This window comes from Muntiacus reevesi, chromosome 6 (genome assembly GCF_963930625.1).
Source record: "Muntiacus reevesi chromosome 6, mMunRee1.1, whole genome shotgun sequence".
Lineage (NCBI taxonomy): Eukaryota > Metazoa > Chordata > Mammalia > Artiodactyla > Cervidae > Muntiacus > Muntiacus reevesi.
In genome coordinates this window covers 96,018,623-96,041,528 of record NC_089254.1, presented here as the reverse complement: position 1 = coordinate 96,041,528, position 22,906 = coordinate 96,018,623, and the positions used below count along the sequence as shown (strand labels likewise).

At 40.4% G+C, this 22,906-nt stretch overlaps 1 protein-coding gene across 2 annotated transcripts in view; it reads left to right on the top strand.

Annotated features, from left to right (window-relative positions):
- Positions 1–22,906, top strand: part of DGKI (diacylglycerol kinase iota) — a 491,181-nt gene that overhangs the window by 153,094 nt on the left and 315,181 nt on the right. For both annotated transcript variants that reach the window (XM_065938788.1, XM_065938787.1), the window contains exon 2: positions 20,360–20,468. In XM_065938788.1, the coding sequence (XP_065794860.1) occupies positions 20,360–20,468 (109 nt within the window). The remainder of the gene's footprint in view (positions 1–20,359; positions 20,469–22,906) is intronic.

Below are 22,906 nucleotides of genomic sequence, written 5' to 3'. Positions count from 1 at the left end.
CAAAAAGAACAGATTTTAAAACAACCTAGTTTGTTTGAAGAGGAAAGATTTCCACATTCAACTAAATTGTATCACAGATAGTGAGAGGTCTTGCAAATTTGATCATAGAGACCTGGACCAATAATGTCTGAGAAATATTGCAAATGATAGCGTTTCTGAAAGATTGGTGATAGTAAAAGATTCCATGGTCAAAATTGTGCAGGTGAAATTGTAGCTTAATAAGTTTAATGACAATCTCTATTAAATTCCCTGGAGTTCTTAAACGCATATTTTATGTAGACTTAAATAAAGAAATCACAATGAACTAGCATGAAATACAGTGTATGTAAATGTATATTACATACATTACATACATAAATATAAATGAATAAGGTATATATTATGTACATATATATAAGTAAATACCTGTAATTAGCCTCATTTCCTTTATTGGGTAGGATTATTACAGTAATAGATTTAGGAAATTCCATAGATAATTTGCATCTAAATTTTAACAATGCATGTGATCCTTTTTCATGATTTGCCTATGATCAAGATGGAAATCACTTCCACAAATATTGCTAATTACTTCCAAGCTGAAGGCCAGGTCCTGCTTGAGCAGGATTTCTTCACTTGGCCATAATCTGGTTGCTACTTGTATCAGTGTCTTAGGTGAATCATAAATAATATTTACCACCTTACTCTCCTCTGGAAAAGAGCTGATGCATTTGATGATAAGATGTCTATCAGTGGAAACAGTGGTCCAATATTGACCAGTAAGGCTATATGCTTAGGAAATGTGGCAGTTAGATTAATGAGTAGATATCAGTGCTTATCACCACCCATCTTCTAGGGTGTTCTGTCTGACTTTGTGTTATTTGTAAATTCTGAGTCAAAACTGTCTAGCCATTTGTCAGGGTCCTGGCAGATCTAGTTCCTTAATTGTGAGGGAGTTTGGATTTGATTACTCTGCTAAGCCTGGAAGTCCATTATGTTTTGAAATTACTTTGAGAAACTGTTTTATGAAACACTGTTACCTCACTTATGTGTCAGAGAGCAAAATCACGCATCTCATCTATCAAAGTTGGTTTCAAATCGCTTGCTGCTATTTGGAGAAAAATTAAATCTCCCCTCAAAGGATGAGAACTGTCAGCATTCAGAATGCTCAAAAGAAGGGCTGCAGGCTCTGGAGGCATTTCCAGAAAAGAAAAATCACTAATATTTTGAACAAGGTACTGGAATCTCAGGAAAATGGCATCTGTTACTGACAGATTTTTGTGTGTGTTTTCTAGGGTGGTGGCTTTGCATGGACAGCAGTAACTTGACTGTTTCAACTCCCCTACCCCTTTTATTTCTAATTTTACAGCATTTTAAAGTATTTTTCAGTGGAAGGAGGAAACAGAATGCAACAAAACGTTTATAAAATGTTTGTAAGTTATAAAGAATAATGACACAAAGAATACCTGAGAATTTGCTACCCATTTTAATAACAAAGAGCACTACCATAGCCTCTGATGTCCTTAATCCATCCTTCAACCTCCTTTAAGTGAACTGAATTTTTTACTCATCATTCTCTTGAGTTTCATTATTCTGCTAACCAAATATTGATATCTTTAATTGTGGCAGCATAAAACTTTATAGTGATTTCTATATGGCAAACATTTGAGGTGCCATGTATTCATTTAATCCTAAAACAATCCTCAGAGGTAGGTAGACCCATTGTACAGATGAGGAAATGAAGTATGTAGAGGTTAAATAACTGCCTAATCGTAGAGTTAGTATTACGTGTGGCGGCCTGTATTCCGACTCCAGTGGTCTGTTTGCAGGTTGTGTGCTCTTAGCCTCCACACCACACCACCTCTCAAGAATACGTAGTATAGTCCTATTTGTGTTTTTTTTAAGATGTCATATAAGTAGACACAACTGTACATCTGGGATTGGTGTTTTTCAATCACCACTTTTCCCAAGTTGCATCTGTTTCATCCTGTGGAGCTGTAGCTCATCCATTTTCATTGCCATGAAGTGTTATTTCTCATTATGAGTGTATTTATCCATTCCGCATTCATTGGACATTTGGGCAGCTTCTATGTTTTTTATAACAAACAATGCTGATATAATATTTTTGATAGCATCTTGTGTGTATGTGCCAGAGATATCTAGGATCTGGACCTTGGCGTGTCACTGGTAAATATTGTGCTGTGTTTTCCTTCAGGGGCTTCCCAGGTGGTTCTAGTGGTGAAGGACCCACTTGCCAATACAGGTTACTTAAGAGACTCGGGTTTGATCCCTGGGTCAGGAAGACCCCCTGGAGGAGGGCATGGCAACCCACTCCAGTATTCTTGCCTGGAGAATCCCCATGGATAGAGTAACCTGGTGGGCTGCAGTCCATGGGGTCTCAAAGAGTCAGACGCGACTGAAGCAACTTAGCGCACACACACACACACACACACGCGCGCGCGCGCGTGCACACACACCTTCTGTGTCCTAGGTAAGCCAGGTGTTTCTCAAAGTGATTGTGCCTTATTGTACACCTTTTAACAGTTTATAAGTTCTCTCTCTCTCCAATGGTTGATATTTCCAAGAGTTGATATTAGAAATAAACTTTAAAAATTTTGCCAACGTGGACAGAGTGGTTTGAAATGGTAGAGAAAAGAATGAATGGGGGAGAGGGGGAGGAGATGAATTTCCACTTCTTTTTCTTCTCTTTTCCCCCTTCCCTCCTTCCCTCTCTTCCTTCCTTCCATCTTTCTCCACTTTTTTTCTATTTTATCGGTAGGGAGAGGGGTTCTTTGTGTTATGGATTTATACTAATGCTTTGTCAATTACATTTGTGGGAGACATCTTTTCTATTTTGTGGTTTGTTATTTCATTCTCTTCGTAGGGTTTTTGATTCACAGAATGACTTAATTAAATTTGTAAAGCGTTTTAGGACATCTGCATTTTGTATATGTTTATTTAGTAAATGCTTCCCTCCATTTTGATACAAGGATGCTTTCCTGTATTATTTTATGAATGTTACCTAGTTTTGTGGTTTACTTTTCCATCTTTAATCTACTTGGGATCAATTTTTATGCATCCTTTGAGGTAGGGTCTAATTTTTTCTGTCTGGATAATAATTTTTGGGGGGATCATTTATTGAGAAATGTATCTTTTTCTCACTTTTCTGCCATGCTAGTTCTGTCATAAATCAAGTTTCCATATACTTTTTGCTTTGTTACTGAATCACATTTTTTGTTTTGTTGGTCAGCTTGTCTATTCTTGTGTCAAAACCACACTGTATTGTTTGTCAACATGTTATAGCAAGTCTTGATATCTGTTAATGCTAACCCTACTTCCAGATTTTTTTCTGGAATCTTGGCTACTCTTGTTCTTTGCTCTCCTATATAAATTTTAGAATGGGTCTGTCAAGTTCACCCAAAAGCCTATGGGAATTTTGATTGGAATGTTATGAACCCTTAGATCATTCATGGGAGAACGGACGTCTTTAAAAAGTCTTCCACCACATGGACAAAGATCTTTTATTTGGGTGTTTTGATTACTTTCCTAATATGTCTTTAAGTTTGCCTCTGGGCAGTTCTCTCTTCTCTTTCTGAAACTCTAATAGACATATGTTAGATCTACTTTCTCACTGATTTTTGCATCTAACTTTCATTTCCAATTTTCTATCTCTATTATGCATTCTGGATAATTTCTTTAAATCTTCAAAGTAGTTTGCTAACTTTTCTGTTGCTTGTATATAGTATGTGCTCATTTATTTGCTTTTAGTTAGTTTTCCTTATTAAAAGTGATCTTTAGTCTTTTTAAAAATTAGTTCTTTATTTTGACTGTAATAGTCTCTTATCAATTTTAATTTTACTGCCATTGTTTATAACTTCTTTAAGGACACCAAACATGGTTTTATATTCTAGCCATGATAATTTTAGTATTCTAGAGTCTCTTGTTTTTGCTGGCTTGTACGCGTTGATTCTTCTGTGTTTGTAATTTTTGATAAGAGATTTCATATGTTTTGCTACTTTCTTGAAATTCTTTGAGACCTAGGTTTAAAGAATTGGTTTTTCTAGGGAGGGCTTGTATTTACTCCTTAGATACTTGAGAAAATTTTTTAACCCATAACTACTTTATTCTAAATATTTGAGTTGAATCTTTGGGACAACTCAGGGAGCAAACCTATGTGAGGGCTAGCTTACAGCCTAACATTCAAGGAAGAGTTTTTTTTCCTTCTATCGTCGAGTACCAGTATCCAAGACAGACATTTTTTCTGGAGACCCATGAATAGAGTCTTTGATATGTAGCCCCTATTTTTCCTGTGTTCTCTTTAGACAACACACCAAGAATGTTTACATGTAAATCCTTCCTCTCTATATCGTGTCTCACACTCCCACATGCAAAGTTCTGTGACTCTTGGTACTCACAGTGGCCCATAGAAGTGAAAGGCCCTAAAATTTAAACTTCATTAGTTTCATAATAAATCTACCCATGCTTAAGAGAGTATATTCATTACTTTATCATATCAAGTACATTAGAACTTTACAAAGAAATATTTTTATTTTGCAAGGTAGTTTATAGCCTCATACAATCTGTAAGATATTGCCTTCTCTCTTTTATAATTGAGGAAAAGAAGGCTTGGAGCTTTTACATGGCTTGTCCAGAGTTATAAAGTTAATAAGTGTCTAATCTGTTTTTTCGTTTTTCACCTTAGATGCCTTTTTAAAAAAACCTTTATTGTGTTCTAGGAAAGTAATAGGAAAAAGATGTGTTTAATATTCTTAATTAAATTTTAACAACAACCCCAGTGTGGTGTAAATTACTCTTCCTGTTTTACAGACAAAGAAATTGAGTCTGAGACATTGAGTCATGGTAAGTCATGTATTTGGCAAGTCGGAGAGCAGGACTTCCACTCCAGGTTACTTTAAATCCTGCTTCTGTCATCTCCTCCTGGTAGGGTCCCTCATCACCATCGTTCCCATTCTGCACCACTTGTTCCTATCATTCCCTTTATAACAGTTGTATCTCTCAGCAATAATTCATGTATTTATTATTTCGTGTCTGTGTTCTGTCCCAGGGTCATAAGTTTAACCAGGGGAGGGACCATAAGTGCTGTCCTTCTTGGAGCCAGCGATTCATTGCACTGCTGTGTAGTACATATAGGCATGTGCTACTATGAATATAAGTATTGAGTGTCTGAAAGTCTGATTCTGAAGCTCATTTTATTTTTCCTAAATATAAAGTGCCTCGCCCTTTCTGAAAAACCCTTAGTGGGGGGTTTTTTCCTGTTACCTTGGACTTATGGTCAAGTTTCAAAGCTGAAGACCTCAAACATACTAAGGAGCATACATTCTAAGGTTGCAGTGCTGCCAGAGCTGCCTACTGAGAGGGCTAGAAAACTGTTCCACCCAACCCTTGTTTCCATTCCTGTAAATCAGTAAAAACAGAGGATAGGCGAGAACATGTTGCTTTGTTCAGACTACCGTGTTAGTAAAGAAAGTTTCATGATTTCTTTCACTCTCTAGCTGCCACTAGGGGTTGAGGGAGAGGGTGCAGAGAGAATAGTCCTGTAAGTTAAGGGTATCTTCACAAAGGCCTGACAGACGGTGCCCCTGGGGTATTTGCTTAGTCCATGGACTTGGCTGCTGGGCCGTCCCAGTAGGAGAAACTAAATCATGAAGAGAGGACTTGGTGGAGATTGGCCAGGCAAAATGGAGCAAATGTTGGGGTCCTTTCAAGTTCTTGGTTCCCTCAAATTTCAGAAAATTGACCTCACTCAGGCTCTCAAGAACAGGTGGTTGAAATTTGGGGCTGGGGGTGAGGGACCAGTGCAGTCTTACCAGTATCATCACAGTCCTGGGTGAGGTGGAGGCAAACAACATCAACAGCAAATCCTGGACATTAGAAGACTGCAGGCTGATGCAGTTTCCATCCTGCCATCGGGTGGACGAGAAGACGAAATCTTGGTTGGGACGGTCAGTGCTGACGGAGTGGGCTTTGAGTCCTGAATGGGCAGCACATCTGGTCAGTGGAGCAGATTGGAGCTGCCATTGGCCTAAGACGAGGGCCTCAGTCTGCCCTCGTGGCTAACCAGGGTCAGCGCTGCTGCCAGCCTCATCTGATCAGTTGGTAATTTCCAGAGTTCTGAAAAGTAATGATTCTGATAGTTTTGCCAGTGTTCTCATTGCTATTTATGAAGGAGCAGTTTTTCAGAGGTTTTGATACAACCTTTTTTACTGTTGGCACAGGAATGGGGATAGCAGAGTAAGAAGTATCTTTTGATACATTTTTGGATAAGTAGGAGTTTTTTAATTTTGATGATTTCCTATTTGTCAGTTTCTTCTTGTGTTGTTAGAACTTTTTGCATCCTATCTAAAAAAAAAAATCATTGTCTACTCCAAGGTCATGTTTTCTTCTAGAAACTTAATAGTTTTACCATTTAGGTTTGTATCTCTGATTCCTCTTGAAGCATCGTTTGTATACAGTGTGTGATAAGGATCAAGGTTAAATTTTTTAACAGTATGAATAACCTTTTTTTTTTTCAAGATTATATGTTAAAAGGATATTCTTTCTCCCATTGATTTAAGTGCCTCTTTTGAAGTCATACATGTGTAAGTTTGTTTTTGGAGTCTCTTATTCTTTTCCATTGACCTAATTATCAATTCTTCTTTGATATCGCATGCTCTTGATTTGTCATTATAGTAAGTCTTAAACTGAGTAATGAAAGTCCTTCAACTTTTTATTGTTTTTCAAGGTTTTTGACTATTTTATGTATTTTTATATATATATACATTTTAATATCAGTTGGGTTTCAGTAGGGATTGTGTTGAATCCATGTATCATTTTGGGAAGATTTGACATCTTAACGGTATTGAGTCTTTCAATACACAAATATGATATCTTCATTCATTAACAGCTTCTTTAATTTCTCTCAGTAAAGTTTTGTTGTTTTCAGTATAGGTCATATACATATTTTCTTAGATATATACCTTAATAGTTCATTTTTTGAATGTCATTTTTAATGGTATTTTAAGCTTTTTATTTTTTAATTTGTAGTTGCTTATATGTAGTAATACAGGAGATTTTTGTATATGGCTTCTGAACATTATGACTGCAAATTCACATATTAATTCTGGTAGACTTTCGTAGATTACTAGGAATTTTACACAATCAAGTCATCTGCAAATTAAAATTTTACCTTTTCCTCCCCAATTTTTTTTCTTTACTTATTTTTCTCTTTTACTCTACTGGCTAGGACTTATATTTTTTTTTTCTCATTTATTTTTATTAGTTGGAGGCTAATTACAATATTGTAGTGGTTTTTGCCATACATTGACATGAATCAGCCATAGATTTACACTTCTAAAACAATGTTGAATAGAAGTGGTGAAAGTAGACATACATTGTTTCAATATTAGGGAGAAAATCTTATGTATAATAGTACTTGTAGATTTTTCAGACAAATCTTTTATCAGATTGAAGACTTTTTTCCTCTTTCTAGCTTACTGAAAGTTTTAGTCTGATTTTTTTATTGTTATTGGGACTTCCCTGTGTGGCTCAGATGGTAAAGAATCTGCCTGCAATTTGGGAAACCCAGGTTCCATCCCCAGGTTGGGAAGATTACTGGAGAAGGAAATGGCTACCCACTTCAGTATTCTTGCCTGGAGAATCCCATGGACAGAGAAGCCTAGTGGGCTATAGTCCTTGGGGTCGCAAAGAGTCAGAAACAGACTGAGCAACTAACACTTTCACTTTTTTTCTTTTTTGTTAGTCCTGAAGGATACATATGAAGCATGAAGATCTGGGTAGTGAAGAATTAGTTGCTGGGGGTGTCCGCAGGAAAAATGGAAAGAACGTGTACACATCAAGCCAAACTGGGTGGGATGGACGATAGCCATACAGTGATAATGTAGATTGGCTGGGCTGAGTTGAAGCCTGATTTCTGTTCCTGGCGCCACCACTGACTAGCCATTTGACCTCAAATGAGGTACTTTGCTCTCTACCTTGGACCCAGAGATGCAGTGAAGAGCCAAGTTGATTTCAGACCAAGTCTGGTTGCATTGCAGATGTGACTAAAAGATTTGACAAGTAAGAAATGTGAGAAGAGACTGATGATCCTGGACTTCCTCTGTCTGCTAAAGAGAAGGCTGAGATGTACACTGATTTGTTACTGATTGTGGTTTACTGCACCATTCAAACATTCACCTGCTGTCTAGTCTCTGGTTACCTTACATCTCTTTTCTTCAATGCCACTTGCTCTGGGTTCTTGAGCTTTATTATAAGTCTTGAGTTTAGGGACTGGTTTATTCCCTAACCTTCCTTTTTAATTATTTATTTATTTGGCTGCACTGGGTCATAGTTGCAGCACTTGGGATCTTTCGTTCTGGCACACGAGCGCTCTAGTTGTGTTGCGTGGGCTAAGAGTGCACAGGCTTTAGTAGTTGTGGCACATGGGCTTAATTGCTTTACAGCATGTGGGGTCTTAATTCTCTGACCAAGGATTGAACTCAAGTTCTCTGCATTAGAAGACAGATTCTTAACCATGGATCATGAGAGAAATCCCCCTAATATTACTTTAAAATAATTCCTTTATGAAAGTCTTTTTGTCTGAATTATCTGAGGTGAGCTTTCTTTATTACCAGGAACCTTCTCTCTCTGATACCAGCTGAGAAGACATATCTACATTCTTGAGCCTCTCTGTAACCCTAGCATCATCCTAGGACTGGTCTCAAAGTAGGCAGTAGGTCGCTGCCTCTAACCCCACCCTCCACCCATCTATTTTGCAGTATTTTGGGTTGTAGCTTAGGGAAATTATTTCGACCACTTTGAATATCATTTGACTCTATTCCTTTGGATCATGAAAGTTTTTGCATTTTCACGAGTCTCTTCAGTTCAGTTCAGTTGCTCACTCATGTCCAACACTTTGCCATGGACTTCAGCACACCAGGCTTCCCTGTCCTTCACTATCTTCGAGAGTTTGCTCAAACTCATGTCCATTGAGTCCATGATGCCATCCAACTGTCTCATCCTGTATCACTCCCTTCTCCTGCCCTCAATCTTTCCCAGCATCAGGGTCTTTTCAAATGAGTCTGCTCTTCACATCAGGTGGCCAAAGTATTGGGGCTTCAGCTTTAGCATCAGTCCTTCCAATGAATATTCGGGACTGATTTCCTTTGGGATGGACTGGTTGGATCTCCTTGCAGTCCAAGGGACTCTCATGAGTCTTCTCCAGCACCACAGTTCAAAAGCATCAATTCTTTAGAGCTCAGTTTTCTTAATGGTCCAACTGACGCACCCATACATGAGTACTGGAAAAACCATAGCTTAGACAAGACTGGTCTCTTGCTGACCTCCTTCTTAGGGACATATCCTAAACTGTTTTCAGTTGATGAAGCTGTGTTGTGTTATTTCCTCAGTGACATCACCAGCTGAACAAGATTGTGGTGGAAGCGGCAAAGGTGCCGGGAGTGACGAGAAACTGAAGGCAGTCGGAAAGTGTCCTAGCCTGGAAACAGGGAGGGGGAGGCTCTAAAGATAAACAATTCCTGTTGCTAGTTTTACTGGGAACAACCCTATTGAAATCTAAATTCTTTCCCCTAAATTCTGTGGTTTCCCAAAGGGCTTACGTTCGTAAGGTTATTTCTGTTCGCAGGCTCATGCTTTTTCTAAATTTGTTCAATTTCGGATTAGCTTTCTATCCCAGTAGGCAGTCTCTTCTGTATTCATTGACCTAGATGTAAAATTCAGCCTCTTATTCAGTTTTCACATTCATAAAACCCAACTGCCTTTAAGCCAGGAGTAGACTTTCCCTTTCCTGAAGATATAAGAGCAGGTGGGAAATACATAGGAGGGGGCATTTCCATGACAGCAGTCCAACTTCCATTTGGACATTAGACTGTGCCCTTAAAATGCCCTTCTGCCCTCCACACACCAGAGCATCTCATGGGTCGCTTCAGGCCACTGCCTGCCCAGCCCCTGTACCATCTTGTCCATCCCTCTCTCTCCTTCTATGCCTTTCTTTCTCCTCCCTTTCAGAGGGAATACAGATGGGTGGAGCTATTGGAGCCAGACATCTGGGCTTTTGTCTTGGCCTCATTACTTCTGAGCTGGATGGCTTTTATAATTTCCTTAAACTTTCTCATGTTAGTTGTTCCATCAGTAAAATAGGGATAATAAAATGATCCATTTCCTAGTTTGTCATGAGTATTAGAGAGGTGTGTGGTGGATGTTGTGGGTTGCTGCCCACACGCCTTCTTAGGACGAAGGTGCTTAGATTTCCGGCTTCCAGAAGCACTGGCTGCTGAGAGTCTCCAGCTGAGCCCCTCCCCAGGCATTGCCCCAATGTAAGAGAGCCTCTTGACCATGTTACGCTTGGTCAGGGGCCTGCCTATACCCAAAGACTGATTGATGTGGAGGTTCAAAGTCATGTCTCTGCCTGAAATTGGGACAGCTCCGAAGGGCATTCCAGCTCCACATTGGTATGTGAGATCATTGAAGTTTCTGTCATAATTGCATCACAGTTCAGCTTCTTACTTTGCCAGTCCTGCTGCCCTCACTCCCCAAAAACCTCTCTAGTAAACTTGCAAACATCTGTTTCTAGCCTCAGAGAAAATGGTTAAAATAATGTCCAAGGCATACTGGGTATCTAGCAGATTGCTATTATTGTTGTTGTTTGGAGAATAAGATCATGTATTTTATGAGATTTTTCAAATTATTCCAGACATATATAAAGCTACAAAACAAACTCTAATTAATACTTTAAACCATGAGTAGCCTGCCGGGTCCTCTCTCCATGGGATTTCCTAGTCAAGAATATTGGAGCCGGCTGCTGTTTCCTTCTCCAGGGGTTCTTCCTGATCCAGGGATTGAACCCATGTCTCCCGCACTGCAGCCAGATTCTTTACCACTGAGCCACCAGGGGAGTACCAACAGCACAACAAATTCTAATTTGTAGTTTGAGCCATGAGTAGGGAAAATAAAATTATCCTAAATTCTGACAATGGCAAAGGTTATTGTTTGATTTTTTTAAATGTTATTTTACTAGAGCATATTCTAATTGGCCTGCTCCAAAAGAAGTAGAACCTTACTTCTTAGTAACTGACTCTTACCTGGTATTCTTGGATATTATATTTTTGTTGTCTCTGTATATTTGATTAATTATCCACAAATGATAGAGGTGCTGGCAGTTGATATTCCCATAAAAAGTTAGAGGTTGACCTGTGAAAAGCTGATGTGTCATGATTTTATAGACCAAAGAGAGGTTAATGTCACAGGGGCTAAGGTCTTATTAACCTGTAGAAAGTTATCTACTGTTAAAGCAGATTTAGACGTCTTTATAGGCACTTCCTTCCTGATTATTATAAATAATTAGTTTGTCATACCCAGTTTCTTATACAGACTTGGTTTTTGCATTTGTCTCCTCCATTCTTCATTATTGAATCAAATAGAACTTTATTAGATGCTCACTATTTGTGTGAGACTGTTGTTCTTAACACTGATTTTTCATAGGAGTATGTTTCTGAAGTGTTATTAGTTATACTAATAAGGGTAAGAATTATGAATAAAAGGTACCCAAAATTTCATGGGGACAGAAGTCAACATTTTGGAGTTGACTTCTCCAAAGCCTTTGACTGTGTGGATCACAATAAACAGTGGAAAATTCTGAAAGAGACGGGAATACCAGACCACCTGACCTGCCGCCTGAGAAATCTGTATGCAGGTCAGGAAGCAAGAACTGGACATGGAATAACAAACTGGTTCCAAATCCAGAAAGGAGTATGTCAAAGCTATATATTGTCACCCTGCTTATTTAACTTATATGCAGAGTACATCATGAGAAATGCTGGACTGGATGAAGAACAAGCTGGAATCAAGATTGCTGGGAGAAATATCAATAACCTCAGATATGCAGATGACACCACCCTTATGGCAGAAAGTGAAGAAGAACTAGAGCCTCTTGATGAAAGTGAAAGAGGAGAGTGGAAAAAGTTGGCTTAAAGCTCAACATTCAGAAAACTAAGATCACGGCATCCGGTCCCATCACTTCATGGCAAATGGATGGAGAAACAGTGGAGACAGTGGCAGATTTTATTTTCTTGGGCTCCAAAATCACTGCAGATGGTAACTGTAGCCATGAAATAAAAAGATGCTTCCTCCTTGGAAGAAAAGTTATGACCAACCTAGACAGAATATTAAAAAGCAGAGACATTACTTTGCCAACAAAGGTCTGTCTAGTCAAGGCTATGGTTTTTCCAGTAGTCATGTATGGATGTGAGAGTTGGACTATAAAGAAAGCTGAGTGCCTAAGAATTGATGCTTTTGAACTGTGGTGTTGGAGAAGACTCTTGAGAGTCCATTGGACTGCAAGGAGATTCAACCAGTCCATCCTAAAGGAAATCAGTCCTGAATGTTCACTGGAAGAACTGATGCTGAAGCTGAAACTCTAACACTTTGGCCACCTGATGTGAAGAGCTGACTCATTTGAAAAAACCCTGATGCTGGGAAAGATTGAAGGCAGGAGGAGAAAGGAACGAGAGGATAAGATGGTTGGATGGCATCACCGACTCAATGGACAGGAGTTTGAGTAAGCTCCAGGAGTTGGCGATGGACAGAGAGGCCTGGCGTGCTGCAGTCCATGGGGTCACAGAGTCGGACACGACTGAGCGACTGAACTGAATTTGAAAAACCCTGTCATACTAAATCAGGATTGTGGCTCTAGCTTTGAAGTGCATTTGCTATTGAAGCATGTATATTTGCTGGAGTCGTCATTAACAAAGTACCAAACACTGTTTTAAATAATAGGAATTTATTGTTTCACAGTTCTGGAGGCTGAAAGTTTAAGATCAGCTGGTTGATTGCTTCTGAGGCTGTGAGGGAGAGTGTGGTCCAGGCCTCGCTCCTCTAGGTGCTGTGGTTTTCTGGCAATTCTTGGCCTTCTTTGGCTCATACACACATCCCTGGATCTCTGCCTTTATTTTCCTGTGGTGTTCTCCTTATGTGTGTATTTATCCAAATCGTCTCTTCCATAAGGACCCCAGTCGTATTGGATTAGGGCCCACTCTAATTCCCTCCTTTAACTCGATTATCGCTGTAAAGACCTTCTCTCCAATTAAAGTCCCATTCTGGTGTGTCCTGGGGATTAGGCCTTCATCAGATGAATTTGATGCGGGAGCACAATTCAACCCCAAATAGTATGATTACTTTTTATCCATCCCCAGGGATAACCTCAACTGATGTCTTAAGGAGAAGAATGTCATTAACTCCTGAGAGAATCCAAGTTAAGAAATGTTGCCTCATGTCCGCATCATTGCCGCATTGCACACCAACCCCATGCCAGCATGCTTTAGAAATGTGCTGATGATAAACGAGGCTGGGGAAGTAAATCCTAACAGTGGGTTCCCAAGTTCCCAGGGGCATTTAGCAGCCAGTCTGCTTTACAGGTTAAACAAACAAACAGTTGCCTTTTTGGTATTGCAATCATTAACATGAATATCATTAAATACTTACCATGTCATTTGGATTGCATTTTTTTTAATATGTTGGTAAATTTGTCTGAGGGGAGTGTGTGGTGGTGCTTCTTAATTTTGCTCTAGGCAGTTAGGCAAGTCAGGGGAGAAAAGTGATTCATTCCTTTGGCAACCGTGGAATTATTTACGATGACTGGAAGAAGAATCTGTTTGAATAACCCCTTTGAACTACCTGACACATAATGGAAGCTTGTTAAATGTTTATCGAAGGAACAGCAGTGTCCAGGGAACTTGGAATATTTGAGAGCAATCGAATAAAAAGCACATATTTATTCAGAGATTTACCATATACCTTGTCTTGGCTGGATGCTTGTGAGGGTGGCTGATATGTATGCGAGCCCGGTAATAGCCGTGACTATTTATTGTGCTTGTCATGTGCCAGGCATCCTGCACACGTTTCAGAAAATGGCCAGAGCTACTCTCTGAGTTGGATAACATTGTTCTGATTTGAAATATAAGGAAAGGCTAAGAGAGGTCACATAACTTGGTGACGGGTGAGGTAGGGTGTGTTCTCAACCCGTGTGATCGAATGCCTCTCTAATCGGCCTCTTTCTGAAAGCTTGCATTCTTGTTGTGGAGATCAGACACTAATAATTGCAGCAATTACAAAAGTAGCGTGGCAAGAGGCTGATTGTATCATATGTCTCTTTTGCTGTGTAAGTGTGTGTGCTGTCACCGTTTCACAAAAGTGTGGGTTTGGGTAATGGTTAAGTATGTTCATGGTTAAGTAAGATGCCTGGATTCAAATCTCACTTGAACCTCTTCCCATTTGTGGGATCTTGGGCACGTAGCTCAACCATTCTGTGCTATAATTTTTTTAAATTGTAAATTAGGGGATAATAAGAGTACCTGCCTCATGAGGGATATATAAGGAATGTAAAATGAAACAGTGCATGGCAAAATATATTTCCTGCTAGAAGCTTCACAAAGGCAATGGTTTATGTGTGCTTATTTCATTCATGTATCTTAAACATCTAGAAGAGTGGTTGGTATGAAATAGACTTTCAGTAGTAAATACACTGGTGAATGAATACATGTTTTTCAGTATATAAATGCTAGGGCTTAGTCACATTAGCAGACATAATGAAGTGGTCAGATGCATGCATATTTATATAGAACAGTAGTTCTCAGCTCACAATTCATGTTAAAATTACCTGGAAGGCCTTTAAATAGGCTGATTCTTCAAGTCCCACTGTAGGCAAAGGTTGAGAATCACTGTGAAAGTAACAGATACCAGTGTAGAGTCATCCATGTATAACATGTTGAAGATTCAACACCAGTGGTGATTTCCTGAATGCCTTTCAACCCTTAGGTACCTAAACCCAACCTTTGTTTCAGTAATAATTATATTCCTGAAAATGTTAATAGATGTTAAGATGGTCAAAAAATACTCTTTTCATATTAAAATGAATTAAGGTTTAGGCTCAAATAATTACACAGTTTTTTCCTCTACATAAATCTCTGGTAAGGTATTTGGAGTTTGTGTGGGTTTGAGACAACTTTTTTTATTGAGTAGATTCCCCTTAACATGACAGGCAGTTTGTCTGGATCAACCAAGAGGCGCTGTGGACTGCTGTAAACACAGGCAAAGTTAGTGCATTTAATGGAGGGAAAAACACCAACATGTACCATAATTAAGATTTTGCTTGAGGTACTTGGGGAATTAAACCAAGGTACAGAATAACTTTTGAGGCAGCTGTTTCCTTTTCTAGAACAAGGACATGAGTCCACCAATCTCTAGTGTGAAAGTTGCCTGTCTTAAGAGACTTCCTGGCTAAGGAGACCTCCTAACTCTTTGGCACTTCTCCTCCCAGCAGTTGGGCTCCTCGTTCTGTCCCCACAGGTAGCATCACTCGGAGAGGGAGTTCGCAAGAGGGGGATGGATTGATTCTGGAAGCCACATCAACCTGGAGAAACAGGAGAACCAACCTAAACTGAGAGAAATTTGCAGAATGGATAATTAGAAAGGATTCTGGCCCAGTAACCACTTACATGTTTCCCATAAATTAAAAAAAAGATCTCTTTATGAAGAGTACATGCTGCATGTTTATTTCAGTAATTTGCATTAAAAAATACTGACTATCATATGCCCTTTACAAATGCTGTAGCCAAAGATTCCATTTTAATGTTGATCCCAAAGCCGTTTTGAGGACTCTTAGGCTTCTTAACACTGGATTCTCCCTCTCGTTGCCTTTATCTTTAAAGAGCTTCTTTGAGGGATTTTTGGCTCTCTCAGGAAAGAATATCACTGAAATGGAAGGCCTGGGATATAATTCAAATCATTCTAATCAGATTTCTCATTGCTTGATCTAATCAGCAAGCTGTTTGGCTTAGCTTCTTGGTCAAGTTCATTCATTAACTCAGAAAGCATTTATTGAATATATGCTGTGTCTACCCCAGGCTAGAACATAATAAGATTAGTAGATGAATTGAGCCCTGTCCTTTAGGAGTTTATAGTCTTATTGAATGAAGTGAAGGAAATAATAGAATGCTATTTAAAATGTATGATGATTTTTGTACTTTAAATATGTTCATGGTCTTTCATGGCAGGTAATAGACATCAACTGTGTCTTTGTGTGCCTGAAACTGCATTTTAGAACATTTTGGTTTTGTATCTGTATTACCATTAATATCACGCTCCTCCTTTTCAAAGACTCTTTTGCCATTATGGTCATCGCCTGACAAAGTATTGTTGTAAAATTAATAGAAAGAATCATTGGCATTTCATGGTTTTACTTACTGTGGGTTTGGGAGGATTCTGAGCAGGAGGAAAGAATGAAAGTTGAAACTCCATTGAGTTTTTTTTTTTTTTTAATTGTAGTAAACTGCAACATAAACCCCTTCAACACACATCAAATTCTATCAGATTCTTAAATGTCATCTTTTGCAACCAAGATGAATCCAAATAGAAAAATAACTTATACTAATGTTATTTGAGGTCTGAGAAATAATGAAATTGCTTTTTATTTTGGAACAAAGTGTGTATACATGTATGAAGTATTGGGAAAAAAAGACTTTTTCTCCCATGGTTATTTGGAAGAATGGGAAGCTATAATCAGAAGTTACCTCCCACCCCCTTTATTACCTCTATATATTTTTCCTTTTCTCTCTCTTATGTAATATCCTTTTGTGAGGCCCATTTACAGTTACAAACTAGCAGTCACTTTGAAGTTTCTTATTTATTTCCCCCCTAATTAATGTTTATATGTGTGGTAGATATACAATTTTCTTCTATTAATGTTACAAAAAAGCCAACCTTAAATTTGCATCCACAATGGGGAATAATCAACAAAAGCCCTTAATCATTTGTATCCACAGGCTGGGTGAGAGTGTGATTTGACTGAGATTTCTTTGCTGGGCTCATCTGGGATTAGGGCTTCCCAGGTGGCACAGTAGTAAAGAATCTGCCTGCCAGTGCAGGAGACATGGGTTCGATCCCCGGGTCCAGAAAACCCCCTGGAGAAGGAAATGCCGACCCATGCCAGTATCCTTGCCTGGGAAATCCCATGGATAGAGGAGCCTGGTGGTCTACAGTCCATGGGGTTGCAAAGAGCCAGACGAGTGAGCAGACATGCATCCACGCGTCCAGGGTTAAATGTTAGTATGTCTCTTACCTTATAACCACATTGCTCTTCTAGAGACATATGTATTCCTTGCATCCTAATTTCACTCTCTGAGCAATTTGATGGCAGTCCTCATTAGCAAGAATAGTCAGGTTTTGGGGATCAGTCTCCAGCTTCTGATGAGTTAAACTCATTTGTCCTGTGGTTTCCTCTGTGATAATAAAATTTTGTTTCCTCTCTTCTTTCTATTTTCTGATCACAACTCTCTGTGGCTATTCATGAAAAAATGAAGGATCTGTGTTTTTTCTCATTCACCTGAAATTCAGGAATTCTTCAGCTGTCCTAGGACTTTGTGTTTAGGCACCATTTTTTTTTTTTGCTAGAACACTTAAATTTAGATTGTGATAACTGTTAGGGAATCAAAAGTGGAACCTGTAGATGTTGACTCCACAGAGTCAAGACTTTCACAAGACTTTCTTGTGATAAAAACTGTGATTCAGAATCACTACACAGGGTAAATCAGAGAGAAGTCCTAATGAAAAATGCTAAAGAAGTTCTTTGAACTCAGCTGGAGGAGAAAATGCCTGGGGGAGGAAGTGAAGGCTCACCATATAATAGTCTTCTAGTATTCTTTTCTTCTGGCTCAAGAAAATGGAATATACTTTGGAGTCAGGGCCCAAAATTGATGTTATTCCTTATTTGCCTTGATGAAAGTGAGGGAAAAAATATTGTGTCATCCGACTGTCTTCGTTAAAGGCCTGCATGTGTGTGATGACTGTTTTGGGGGCTTAGGTAAAGCACGTGCATTCCTTGCTTCCCACTGGGAGCTTCTGAATGTAAGCAGGCTGCTGGCAAGCTTGGTATGATCACCTTCAACTACTGAAGACCTGTCCAGTGCTTCTGGGATTTCCTGTGTAGGAATATAAGAGAAAAAGAGGAAAAAAGGAAGGAGAAGAAGGAGGGGGAAGGGGAAGGAGAAGAAGAAGAATCTTGCAGTGTTCTTGCCTTACAACTCAACAAAATGAAGTGTATAATGGAGTGAGGGGAAGAAGGAGATGAAGAAGGATGGGTGAAGAAGGCTGGTCACTGGCTGAACTCTCAGACATACTTGATCCTTGATGACTGACTGGCTTTTCTGGATTCTACTCAGCCTTTCCTTGGGTTTGGGAGCTGCTGTTCATCTTGCTCACCTTTACAAATGACGTGACGGGGTGGAGCTTGCAGAGGTCAATGAACAGTCCAGGGAGATCATCTGTCATCCAGAGTCCAGCAAGATTCTGCTGGGCTGTGATGGGTCCCCATCTTGCTGTCGGTGTGCTGCCTTGCCCCTCTGGATGAGGATCTGGGCCTCCCTGGGGACGCGGTGCATCTGCAGGTCCAGTGTCGGAGATGGCAGGTTCCTCCTGTCTTGTCCACGTCTCATGAGACAGGCTGCAGGGAGCCATGGGGGGGTCAAGTGGGCAATGAAGTGTTTGCTGATTTCCTCCTCCTGGACAGGCCTGGGGTATTTAGTGCCCCTCACCTGCCCAAAGATACTTGTTCTGCCCACCTAAATAAAGAAGTGAGCTTGAATGATCAGATATTGAGTTTATGTAGCAATAGCAGGGGAAGTTGGGCTTCCCCGGGTGGCTCATTGGTAAAGAATCCGCCTGTGATACACCAGGAGATGCAGGAGGCATGGGTTCCATCCTCAGGTCAGAAGATCCCCTGAAGAGGGGGCACAGCAGCCCACTCCAGTATTCGTGCCTGGAGAATCCCATGGACAGAGGAGCTTGAGGGGGCTACAGTCCATGGGGTCGAAGAGTCAGACACGGCTGAAGCAATTGAGCACACACGCGCTCAGCAGAGGACATGCAGTGTGGAACACGCAAACTGTAGCAAGCTGGGCCAGTCTCCTGATAGTCTGGGATGCACTGTCCTTATGGTCAGAGAGAGCAGAGAGGTGAGAGTCCACACAGACTCTAAGCGGCAGGTTCATTGGCTTGAGGTGGGGAGAGATTCTTGGCAGATGATCTGTGTTGGAGGGGTAAGCTTCTGTCTCCTGGAAATCAGGCATTTACTGGAAAGCAGTCTCTTAGCACTTCTGTTTTGTTTGCCTGAGGGCACATGTGGGAGATTCTCCATTTCATAGTGTCTAGTTCCATTTTAGATGAAAATCCTTCCACACTCCGGTAGAGCAGTGTGAAGCCTTTAGAGACAGAAAGAAGCACCTGGGAAGCATGTGGAATCTCGGGTTCCTGCCCTCCCCACCCCGGCCCCGAGCCCACCCCAGACTCAGGACTCAGAGCTGCAGCATCACATGGCACCCCTTATTCTAATTCAGGTTGTTCTCAGAGCACGCATGGACACTCCCAGGGAGGACTGCTCCTCTCCCTTCCAGGGAGTCACTTAGTTAAGCCACAGATCAGCACTCCCGTTTAAGCTCGAGATCATTGTCTGACATTTCTGATGGAGCTGTTCAGAAATTGGCCTTCTATTATTCATGATGGAACCACAAGCTCTCCATGGGTGATCCCTGCTTGCTTCCTTTATCTTGCTGTCCTCATTCTCTCCACTCTGCCCTTATCTCCTCCCTCCCCTTTGCTCAGCAACAGGCACGTTTGCTTGCTAAAGCAACTCCTCTTACGTCTTATCTTTGCCTAGGTCAGTCTTGACTTTCTCAACCTCTCCTGATTCCATCGCTCCTGTCTGACCCAAATTCTGTGATGTTCCACTCAACAAACCTAAAATCCAACCAACGTGTTTTGGAATTTTCTTACCCCAGACTTTGATAAATTATTGGTCTTGCATTGTGTGATTTCCAGGATACGAATCAGTCTTTTCCCGCTTAGAACCACAAGTCAACTGTAGGCATCCTCTGCAAGGGCAAGGGAGGATGTTCTTGAGGTGTGTAACAGTGAACTTGGGGGTGGTAACCAGCTTGGAGAGCTCTTTGCTGGGAAATGGAGGGATTTTAATCAAAGACCTCATGAGCCTGCTTTACTTGCTTTTAGTCTCTGGCAGCTTTAAAATTGTCCAAGGACTGTGACCACCTCAGCCTTAGGTCTTTTTCTGCAAACACAGAGACCTGCATTCTGCTATCTCCCCTGAATGTCCCTAAGGCAGCCCCCTCAATCTTCCTGTCTTTTGAGACCTGCCGCCCTCGGTTCTTACCATGCACTTTAGAGATTCCAGTACATTTGCAAAGGTTTTCACACGTGCAAGAGTAACTCAGGCATCGTTTCTACCCCACGGGAAATTTTCAGCTCTGTATTACCTTCTGATGTTGGTTTTTGTTTTTTGTTTTTTGTTTTCTTCTTGCTGCAGGAAAGCAATCTCTCGGGCAGGCCTGCAGCACTTGGCTCCTGCGCATCCCCTCAGCCTTCCTGTTGCAAACGGTCCAGCGAAGGAGCCCAGAGCGACTCTGGACTGGAGCGTAGGTGTCGGCGTTTTCATGTAAACGTCATTCCGCTGCCTGTGTGTCTTTCTCCTCCTCAGGATTCCTGTTGCTCCGACAAGACATGATCATTTTTCGTATTGTTCACTGATCCATCTTCGAGTGTCTAAGCCCCAGCTCCATTTTCAGATTTCCAGGAACATAGCTCCGTTTATAAAGTTAGACACATTGAAGACTAGGCTAAAAACTTCAGGAATCCTTTTAAGTGCTATTGCCTGCGATTGCAGCTGTGAAATAAAAAATACTTCTGTGCACATGCTTCATTGGTCCCTGCCTGCCAAGTTGGCGATGAATAGAGTGTACCCTTTAGAGACTAAATCATAAAGTCCAAGTTTGATTTCCTTAGCTCAAGCTGCCTTTTTCTTTTTTGGTGCTTTTCTTTCCTTTTCATTTTTTCTGAGAGAGGATGACCTCACTTTATGTTCCAGGCGCTCCGTGTCCTGCTGTTTGCTATGTTTCCTCTCCTTACCCAAAGGTAATGGGTCTTGTGTCAGTGGGGTAGGTATATTAGCTGATTTTTTAAAAATTTATTTTATTGAAGTGTAGTTTGTTTACAATGTTGTGTTCATTTCTACTGTTGTTGTTATTATTTAGTCACTAAGTCTTGTCTGACTCTTTGCAACCCCATGGATTGTAGCCTGCCAGGCTCCTCTGTTAATGGGATTTCCCAGGCAAGAATACTGGAGTGGGTTGCCATTTCCCTTTCCAGGGAAATTAAGCCCAGTTACTGCCGTGTGGCAAAGTGACTCAGTTATTCATATGTATATACTCTCTTTCATAGTCTTTTCTGTTACCATTTTTCACAGGATATTGAATATAGTTCCCTGTGCTATACAGTAGGACCTCGTTGTTTATCTATTCTTTTATATAATAGTTTGCATCTGCTGTATATTACCTGATTTTAAGGTTTTATCTAAAAGACATCTACAAAAACTGTTCAATTGAAGATTTCTGTGTGAATTTCTTAAGTCAATTAGAATACATTTGTTGAGAGCCTTCGGTGAGTCGGGTTCTTGGTTAAAGACACAACTATGGACTGAAAGGCCTCTCCCTTCCTGAAGGAATGTAAGAAGCAATATGAAGCTAGAAAAGGGCTGCTCTGAGACTATTCCAGTCTGGTCTCGATGAATCTTGTCTAGCATTTCTGGTTGAGTTGAACAGAGGGAATAATCCACCTTCTCTTCCTCCCATAAGAAAGACCAGGGCAGGGTGCCAGAGAGGAGAGGAGTTTGTAAACTAAGTTTCGTTTTTAGCACACATGCCGTAACTTAGTATCACTTAATACTGTAATATTTCTCCCTCTTCCTCAAGAACACACTTACTAACATCCTTATTTTATATCCTGGACACACACCAATGTATGCAGTACATGAAGTACCTGACAAAAGACTGAATCTGATTGAAATGAAATGTTCTTCCTTGATGGCGTCTGCTGATTTTAATGTTTTATCTAAAAGGCATCTACGAAAGCTATTCACTTGAAGATTGCAGTCTGAATTTAAGTCAGTCAGAGTGTTCAGGTCACTCCTGTGTATGTTGAGTTGGTATTTGGGAAGACTCTTGCCCTCCTCTAAGTTTCTCTTTATTCCAGGGCAGTCATTTAATAAACTCTTAAACAGTTAGAGTGTAGAATATATTGACACCACTGCTGACATAATTTAAAAGAATTAAATACATAAACAAACAGATAAGTTCAATTTTAAAAGGGATATACATGGACCAATGATGAGAGTGTGTTAAGAATCAGGGACCCCAAAATCTTAGTTTATTATTCACGATGTTCCCAATCCTCTGATCCAAAGTCATAGGATTCTATTTGAGATGCAAGATTCTAATGAAAGAGAGTTTATGTCATTTAGATAGAAACATCCCTTAAATCAACCTTCTCAGGTGGCTCAGTGGTAAAGAATCTGCCTTCAGTGCAGGAGACACAGGTTCGATCCTTGGATCAGGAAGATCCCCTGGAATCGGAAATGGCACCCCACTCCAGTACTCTTGCCTGGAGAATCCCTTGGACAGAGGAGCCTGGTGGGCTACAGTCCATGGGGTTGCAAGAGTCAGACATGACTGAGTGTACACACACATATCCATTAAATCATTTCTCTGTGACATTAGTCAAGTCACTTGATTTCTTTCAGCCTCAGGATCCTCATCTATAGATGGGAACAATGGTGACCTCTCCCTCAGGGGGACTTCACGGCTGTTGTTAAGATCAAATGGGGCTGTGAGTGTAAAAGTTCCTGTAAACTGTTCAGCCAGTAGGTTTATTTATTCAGAAATTAAGTCATTGATGAATTCATTGATCCATCACCATTTGATGAGTAACTGCTTTGTTCTGGAACCTGTGTTGGTTCCTTGGGATTCTGGGTGAGGAAGATATGGTTTCTGCTTTCAAGAAGCTTAGAATGCAGAAAAGA